This window comes from Sceloporus occidentalis, unplaced genomic scaffold (genome assembly GCF_023333645.1).
Source record: "Sceloporus occidentalis isolate IW3139 unplaced genomic scaffold, rSceOcc1.0.p SCAF_21, whole genome shotgun sequence".
Classification (NCBI taxonomy): Eukaryota; Metazoa; Chordata; class Lepidosauria; order Squamata; family Phrynosomatidae; genus Sceloporus; species Sceloporus occidentalis.
In genome coordinates, this window is record NW_028317001.1 from 9,989,498 (window position 1) to 9,999,158 (window position 9,661).

The 9,661-nt window shown below is 44.4% G+C and overlaps 1 protein-coding gene across 1 annotated transcript; it reads right to left on the minus strand.

The window, feature by feature from the left end:
- Window positions 1–329: 329 nt before the first annotated feature.
- LOC149301580 (uncharacterized) lies at window positions 330–8,678 on the minus strand. The gene is made up of 4 exons (XM_089484052.1): window positions 8,658–8,678; window positions 6,584–6,752; window positions 5,638–5,758; window positions 330–1,879 (listed from the first exon to the last, which is right to left on the minus strand). The coding sequence occupies exons 2-4, from the start codon at window positions 6,656–6,658 to the stop codon at window positions 741–743; spliced, it is 1,335 nt and encodes a 444-aa protein (XP_089340178.1). The 5' UTR covers window positions 6,659–6,752; window positions 8,658–8,678; the 3' UTR covers window positions 330–740.
- Between the last annotated feature and the right edge of the window lie 983 nt (window positions 8,679–9,661).

The following is a 9,661-nucleotide window of genomic DNA, read 5'->3' on the forward strand; positions in this document are numbered from 1 at the left end:
TAAAGTCTATCTATACTGTATGTATGTAGATATAATACACACACACACACACACATATATACATATATATATAAATGTATGTGTGTTTGCCTCTGCTGTTCTTATAGCTGGGAATGGAGATGATGGCTGAGGAGAGAAGAAAGGGTAAATTTTGTGCCAATGCAGAACTTCTGTACACCAATGAGTCCAGTCTGTTGAAACAACAAAGAATTTTATTCAAAACACATAGTCAGAAATTCAGCGTTTACGTCAGAACTGCCCACTCCAATCCAAACAATACATTAAAACCCCCAAACCTAAAACTCCACCCTCTTACAACCTAGCCCCAACCTTCAATTCCCACAGTCTATGCCCCACAGGTAACAAGCCCCCCTTTGCCAATCCCAGAAACTAGCCACCTTCCTGTTAATATCAGCCTCCACTTTCTTCAGCCAACATCCCACAAATTCCAAACGCTATCATTACCAAAACTATTCTAACCAACTGCAACGAATCCCAGCCCCCCATTTAGCTAACTTATACCACAAACCACAATCCCCAGCCAAAGTTACAACCCGAAACAATTATCTATCCTATTAGCAATTAAAACCTAAATCTAACAAAATAAAATTTAAAAACATAAACAGACATATGGACAGAAAAACAAAATCACAAGGGCCTTTTCTTAGCACAGCAGGATTGCAAATATATTTTTTGTATTCCTTATTGACAAAAATAATGTTAGTTCACTGCTGGCATTTTTATGGCTTCTCTCCTGTGTGGACTCTCTGATGTGTCACTAGGTTTGACTTCGAAGTAAAACATTTCTCACAATGCTGGCATTTGTATGGCTTCTCTCCTGTGTGGACTCTTTGATGTCTCACTAGGTGTGACTTCGAAGTAAAACATTTCTCACAATGCTGGCATTTGTATGGCTTCTCTCCTGTGTGGACTCTCTGATGTGTCACTAGGAATGACTTGCGAGAAAAACATTTGCCACAATGCTGGCATTTGTATGGCTTCTCTCCTGTATGGACTCTTTGATGTGTCACTAGGTCTGACTTCTGAGAAAGACATTTCCCACAATGCTGGCATTTATATGGCTTCTCTCCAGTGTGGACTCTCTGATGTCTTTCTAGGTTTGACTTCTCAGAAAAACATTTCCCACAATGCTGGCATTTGTATGGCTTTGCTCCTGTGTGGATTCTCTGATGCATGACAAGGACTGATTTGCAGGCATACCTTTTCCCACAACGCTGGCATTTGTATGGCTTCTCTCCTGTGTGGACTCTCTGATGTGTCACTAGGACTGACTTCATAGAAAAACATTTCCCACAATGCTGGCATTTGTATGGCTTCTCTCCTGTGTGGACTCTCTGATGTGTCACTAGGACTGACTTCATAGAAAAACATTTCCCACAATGCTGGCATTTGTATGGCTTCTCTCCTGTGTGGACTCTCTGATGTCTCACTAGGACTGACTGCCGAGAAAAACATTTCCCACAATGCTGGCATTTGTATGGCTTCTCTCCAGTGTGGACTCTCTGATGTTTCACTAGGTATGACTTCTGAGAGAAACATTTCCCACAATGCTGGCATTTGTATGGCTTCTCTCCAGTGTGGACTCTCTGATGTTTCACTAGGTCTGACTTCTGAGAAAAACATTTCCCACAATGCTGGCATTTGTATGGCTTCTCTCCTGTGTGGACTCTCTGATGTTTCACTAGGTGTGACTTCTGAGAAAAACCTTTCCTACAATGTTGGCATTTGTATGGCTTCTCTCCTGTATGGACCCTTCGATGCATGACAAGGATTGACTTGTAAGCAAAATGTCTCCCACAATGCTGGCATTTATGTGACTTCTTTCCTGTGTGGATTCTCTCATGACTCAAATATTTTTCTGTAAAGAAGCACAGTGACAGATAAGACTGAAAATCAGCGTTAAGGGAGGAGGGTGTTACCCATGATTTAGCCCTCATTAACCCCTCCTTATTAGAGATTAAATTAAGAGAGTTTCTGTTAGTAACCCAAGGATGACTGTACTACTTATGCCCCTAAATCCATGGAACAATTGTATCCTTATTTATAGGAGTTAACAAAGAAGAGATTGGAGGGGGACTTAAGGGAATCACTGGAAGCAGATAGTCAGAAAAAGGAATGTTGCAAAATATTGTATTAAACATGTGGAGAAATAGTTTGATTGGCAAGTGGCATTATATCCTGTGAGACTGCCATAAAGTCCTGAGTCAGAGACCAAGGCATGATGAAAGCTAACTGCAGAGGTCCCTTCATGCTGTGTGGCACCAGGAGATGACTCACAACCAATACAGTATACAGCTCACATGTGGATTGGTGTGGATTAGAGTTGTGGGTACAAGGGATGGTGAAGTTGATGGAAGTTGGAGAGGAGAGCTTGCAAATAATTGTATTATTAGGATCAGGTAACTGTTAAAGTTGCCAGATATTGTGCATCTGCGATTATTTGTAGCAGATTTTTTTTGGAACAGATGTAGAAACACCCATGTAATATCTTGAAATAATTATGACCAAGAGTCAGGCTATTACATTTTTATACAACTTCCATTTTGGAATTAATAGGATTGTATACGGTGTTTTCTGCCCTATATCCATTTGACTGTTCTGTTTTATATGAATCATTTTAGAAGTTTGAAGTTAATGAGTGGGTTGCCACTATAAACACTATAAACACGCCATGTGCAGCTTGTATTCTGCTTGAAATGTTATATAACTCAGCTTGGGAGATACTCGATTAGGATACAACTTTCTAAGCAACCGTGCCAAAGCTACTATTTTAAGTCTATATTTCTCAAAGTTATTTGGGACAATTTTTACCTGCCAGGTTTAGGATTTCATTTTATGGATTGATGTTTACCCTTATTGCTACAATACAAATTACTTCTTGTGATGCTTTGTGTGTTTTTCAAGCTAGGCGATCCTGGCTTTGCTCCTGCCTTCCCCTCCTGGATCCCAGAGGCCTGATCCCCTTCCTTTTCTCCTTCCGCTCTCCAACCCTGCCTCTTGCCCATCTGCACTGCTTTACCATTTGACCTTCAGCATCTCTTCCATGCCTTTCTGTTTTTCACATTGCCTCCATCTCTCTATCACAGACACACACCCACAGAGTGTGATGCACAGAAGGGACACTTTGAGGCTCATTTCTTGAGAAAGGCAAGACAATCATTATACAACAAATGCATTAGGAAAGGCAGAACAAGGAGTGTGGGACATGGTTTCTGATATTAGTGAGGGTCAAGTGTGAGGGATGAGCCTTAAAACAACCTTAAGGCATCTCTAAGACAGAGATGGACTACTGTTCGGAAGTGAGGTGGTCACATTGGACCCCAGGGGATCTCAGGGGAAACCCCAAATTGTGTTGCCTAAAAATATGGTTTAATGTTTTGCCCCTCAATATCCCACAGCATCCCTTTGTGGAAGTGGAGGCCATTTTGCCACTGTTGGGCCCTCTCTGATCCATTGCAGGGCCAAGGGAGGCCTTTTTCCCATGAAGCCTCTCCAGAGCCCCAAAAGGCTGGAAGAAGAGCCACAAAAGCCAGGAAACTTGCTCAGGAATGGGCTGAGGACCATTTAGGGGCAAAAAGCATTAATCTCCATGGCTCCTTCCCACAAAATTCCAGAATTGGCAGTTTAGGATTGGATATTGAGAATCCTTACAAAGTGGAGAACAATAGTGCCTCACTAAAACTAGAAATTCCAAGATTCCACAGGAAGTTGTTATGACAGTTAAATTACATATGAAAGGGAACTAGGAATGGTAGTAGAGCACAAGTTGAACATGTGTCAACAGTGTGATGCAGCAGCTAAAAAGGCCAATGTGATCCTAGGCTGTATCAATAGGAGTATAGTGTCAAGATCAAGGGAAGTAATAGTTCCACTCTATTCTGTTTTGGTCAGGGCTCACTTGCAATGATCGTGTGTCCAGTTCTGGGCACCACAGTTCAAACAGATGTTGAGAAACTGGCGCATGTCCAGAGGAAGGAAACCAAAATGGTGAATGGTCTGGAAACCATGCTCTCTGAGGAATGACTTAGGGAGCTGGGTATGTTTAGCTTGGAGAAGAGAAGGTTAAGAGTGTATATGACAGCCCTGTTCAAGTATTTGAAGAGATACTGAGTATGGAGCAAGCTGGCTTTCTGCTGCTCTAGAACAAAGGACACAGAACAATGGACGCAAGTGTTAGGAAGGATCGAATCAGAGGAATTTAATTAGCTCAAATTTACAAGAGGCGTGTCTTAACAACGCACGCAGCGGATTGGGTCCCTATGTATATACCAGAGGTCATATAGTCCAACCCCAAGAAACAGAGACTGCAATGTCAATGAGTTGCAATTAAAATATAAACATTTATTAAAGCCACACAACCAAAAAGGGATCACACACGCACATGCACATTCAGTGCTAAAGCAAGGGAGGGGAAGAGTTGGGGGTAAAGGAGAAAGGATAGAGGCACCATTGAAATATTTACCTTAGGAGTCTTCTCCAAGCGACAGATGTGAGGGATGTTGGTAAGTGAACACGGCAGCGGGGAACAGAAAGCAAGCGGCAACCGCGATGGCTAGGAGCTAAGTTCCAGCGGGCTAAGCTAACAAGAGGCCCGAAAGAGACAGTGGGCTTTGGCTTGCCCAAGTGATTTCAGCAGGGCACAGTGTCCAAGAGAGCTCCGGAGCGATTGCTCAATAGAGTTGAGGTTTGGAACTGTAGCTCAGAAAGCCCAAAGGAGGGCTGGAATCTGGGTTTTATTTATACTGCGAAACGTATCCTCAGGCTATAGCTACCTGCAGAACAAAGGTCTTCATGGCTATCTATTGACTAAGACTAAAGTTAAACAATGGATACACAAAAGGGTCTGCCACTTCTTTGGGAGAAGACTACTATGTAGATGGCTGGGTACTTAATACCATCAATAGGTGAGGCAAACTTCCTTTGTCCTCATTCATGTTGCCTGCGACAATGGCAACTCCCAGAACTGGTTTTAAAGGTTTAAATCTACCTTTCTGCTTTAGCCATGGCCTGCTAGGCTTGTCTGGCTACATGGTCAGCTCGCTTTTGGGATAATGGCGGCTGTGATGGGGTCAGTCAGGGGTCATGATTTTTGATCGCTTGGTACCCAAAATTTATATAAATCCAAACTCGATCACACAAGCCACAGGAAAAAAGGTTCCACCAAAATATTAGGAGGAACTTCCTGACAATAAGAGCGATTCAACAGTGGAATATACTCCATCAGAGCATGGTGGCATCGCATTATGGTTGTTATTATTATTAATTTCAAATTAATGGACATGGAACAATGGATGCAAGCCACAGGGACAAGAGATTCCACTTAAACTTTAGGAGGAACTTCCTGAGAGTAAGGGCTCTTCAACAGTGGAATATACTCCCTCAGAGTTTGGTGGAGTCTCTTTCTTTGGAGGTCTTTAAACAGAGGCTGGATGGCCATCTCTTGGGGGTGCTTTGAATGTCTATTCCTGCATGGCAGAAGATTGAACCGGGTGCTCCTTGTGGTCTATTTCAACTCTTTGATTTTATAATTCTAAAGTGGAATCATAGCACTCTGACAGTGAATTATGAAAGGGCCCTCAGTCGTCAAAGGAAGTGAAATGGATTCAGGTTCCTTACCCACAGAGGCTACATTTCCATAATTCTCCATCATCACATAACTGTACATCAGTCTCTGTTTCTTCGTTAACAGTTTCCATTCCTCCTCAGTGAAATATACAGCCACATCCGCAAAGGTCACCTGCAATAGAAAATAGCCCTGATCCAGAGAGTGACTAAACAAAAGGGGAGGAAAGCACATGGTGCATTGCAAATATTATTTCAACACTTCAGAATCTAGTCCAGGAAATAAACTTTAAATTCTGGAAGCAAGCAAAAAGCTACAGCCTTTGAGATCCAGTTTGTCTCGAATCCTTTCAATATAATATACAATATGATAAACAATATAATTTCAGCCATTTCTGGAATATTATTGATTGATTAGCATACTGGCTATTCCAACATGTATATTAGTTTTCATATAGCCATATTTCACCTAATTTCAGAGGCAAATTTCATTTTTAAAAAACAGTTCTGGGGATACTCTGGGCTTGAGGGCCACTGGGCCCACCCTCAATTTAAGCCCAGAGATATTCTTCCATATCATCCAGCATTTCACAGATGGGGAAAGCAACACACATGTGGACAAGCAACACCAGAAGGGGGTCAAGATGGCCAAAGTTGTTAATGATAAAGATCACACAAGCAAGAAAGGGTACAGCATTTTCCTTTTGGCTCAGACTCCTGGCAAGGGCAAGACCCTGCCCCCTTCTCTCCTCCCCTCTCCCCTCTTTTGCATTGATGGGCTGTAGACTCTTTTGAACCTGGAATGCACTTTGCAGCAACTGTACTGACCTGAGGAGAAAGGAGGAAATGGGAGGAGGAGAGTGAAATAAGCCCCTGAAAAAATGAGGAGACAGAGGATTAACCAGGACTCTCTCTGCCAAACTGGGACAGTATCTTCTCCGCTTGCTTTCATGATCCAGCACAGACACAGATGAAAATAACAGTCAGGATGGCAACTTACCAAAGAGCTGTTAACCCTCGGCAGCCTCTTTCTGTTGGAGCCCAGCTCCGTCTGCTTGGCCTTTGTGTTGGCCATCAGGTGGGCAGGGGGATCCTGGTGGCCCTGCACTTTGGTCACTTCCAGCAAACAATGTCCCAACGCTGTGTACAAGGGGATCGCGATGAAGTTCCTGAGAAAAGAGACCAGGGTAAGGCTTGGTTTAGCAAGAAACCCTGCAGCAGTCAAAGACACAGAGAACAGCATCCTGCTGATGACATATGCAGGTAACATATGCCTCCTTTGGGCCGATGTAGAGGTGAGCATCCCCTTCCTCCCTCTGCACCAAACAAAACCCCCTGGACCTAGCACAGACTCACTGCAGCTCCCCTACACAACAGTTACTCCATGCCTTGTGAGAGTAGCTGGGGATCAGGGGATGGGGAATTGGAAAGGGTCCTGACTATGTCCTCATAGCTGGATGTGAAATGAGTGCATTATCTGCTGCAACCTGCAGAGGTCCACAATGCCCTCAGAGGAAGATTTCTTCATTTTGCTTCTGACTACAGAAACACAGCTGGATGCTTCTCTAATACCTCACACCAACACTCTCACCAGGCATGGAATGGCCATGCGGGATGGCTTCCACAACTGTATGGTAGGACCTGGGTCACTGAATGGCCAGTTGTAGTCTGATTCCACTCGGAGCAACACTGGAGCATAGAGGGTTTTGCTGGGTCAGGCTGTCTGGCCTGGTGGTTCCTCATTCTCCCAATGGCCAAACCGGCAGAACTCTCTATGCTCCAGTGTTGCTCTGGGTGGAAAGGGTCTACAAATGGTCCTTCCCCAGGGAGGCCCCCGGTCAAGAAGGGCAGGAAAGGAGCTCTCTCTTCTCAGGTTGCTCCCCTTCCATGGGATCCAGCCCTTCTCCCAGGATCAGGGGGCACCAGAGGATTGAGCTGATGGAAAGGGAGCACCCAATTCCCATGGCAGCCTTCTGCATGCAGAGAAGTCACAATTCTGAGAGTGTCTTTGCCCATGTGGAGAGTGCCCATTTTCCACACTGTTGTCTATCCATCTTGTCTTGGGAATATCCTGTTCCAGCCACATGCAGATCTAAATCTTAGCCTGTATCCTATGCCTAGTCCTGATCAGAGTAGAATCACTGAATCAATTGGGTTTATCTACATGTTGACCCACCAGTCACTTATGGTTTCAGTGGGTCTGCTCTCTAGGGTTAACCAACAGGATTCAGGACTCCTCAGATTTTTAAATTCAGGAATACAAATTTTTCATGCTGTGTCATCATCACTGATGAGAAATTGACTTCTCTTTCACACAGAGGAGGAGGGGGAGGACCTGCTTTATGTCCCAGGTGGAGAAGCTCTAGCTCTAGGGCTGGATGAGACATGAATTACCTTACAGATCTAATCCATGCCCTCCCCTCATCATGGCCCCCCTCCCCATTTAAACACTGGTCAAAATAATTACTTTATTTTTGCAGATGAGACTATTTTTCTAAGTTTAACTGCTGCGTTTCCTATGTCAGTCATAGCAGGAGCATGAAGTATGAACCTCCTCCCTCTTCTTGCTAAAGCCACATAGAAATTGAGGCATATACATTTGTGTGCATTGTTTCTGAATGGATCTATTGTTAAAATCACAATTTCTTCATTTTTCCTTGAATATTTTTTAAAAAGATGCAAACTGCTGAATATGTTGCACTTGATATAACAAATATCTATAAATGTATAGGTTTATGACTTGAATATTGCACCCTGGATTATGCTCATTTGGGGTAAGTGAAGATGTATATAAATTCATTTTATAAACCCAGTGAAACTAATATCTCACAAAGTTCTAGTAAACAACACATACACACACAGTTCCCATAAAAAGGACTCACTTGCGCACTGTGTGTCTGAGGTCTGGAAATCTCCCTTCCACCTTCTGGGAAGACAATGCTGTTAGAGAGCGAATTTGGGGCTTTATGCCTGCAAAGCATGGGCTCACTCTCTCAGCTGCAACATTTCCATACAATTCTGGACTGAAACATTTAAACAAAGGTCATCTTTCAGCTCCAGGAATAAAGACCTACCTTCAGTACAAAGACACTGACTTCTTCAGCCCCAGAAAGGCCTCTTCTGCAGTCCTTTATGGCCGGAGCTTCCCTGGGTCAGAGGCCGTCTCCTCAGCCGTAGAGAAGGGTTGCTGTGAGTGCGAAGGAGGAGGAGGTCCACAGGGCTGAGGGAGGGAAGGCAATGGGAAAAGGTCAGTGCCAATGGCCATGGAGGGCAGAAGGTGACAATGCCTAGGAAACTCCTCTGAGTCCCAGCCCTAGGAATGAGTGTCAGGAGTTAGTCCAGGGGCTGAGGGGGTCTCCTTTCCCAAAGGGGGAGGCAAGGACCGGTGGACCCTCCCCAGCTAGGGCCCAAAGGGAGGGTCTCTTTCCCCACCTCTCTCTCTCTCAGCCCCCAAAGCCCAGCCTCTCCACTGGTCCTGCCTCCCTTCCTCAGACCCCCACAGGCCCCTTCCTTCCTTCCTTCCTTCCTTCCTTCCTTCCTTCCTTCCTTCCTTCCTTCCCCCCAAAATGGAGGGTCAGAGGCACATAGGGACACACAACCCTCTTTTTGGCCCAAGGAACCTGGCCTCCTTCTCGCTCTGGAGCCTCAGAGAGAGAAAGAGGAACCTCTGTTCTGTTGGGGCATGTGGAAAGACGCACTGTGTCCACCACGACCACCTGCTGAGTTGAACCACATCGACAGGACGCCAGGGAGAAGGAATCTGTGGAGATGTCTGCAAAGGTATTCTGGTCAAGAAGGAAATATTCCTTCACCACTGCAAACGGTCATGAGCTCCAGGCTTGAGAAATAACCAAAGAACAAGCCTTCACTCTTCATGAGGACTTTAATCTTCGTTTGCAATATTTACAATATATATATATATATATATATACACACACACACACACACACACACACACACACACATACACAGTGTATTGGACAACCGTCTCTAATACACACTATTTACACCAACCAACAATAATAACACAACGTGTGACGCAGCCACAGTAACACCCTCCACAGAGAGGCAGTTGCTC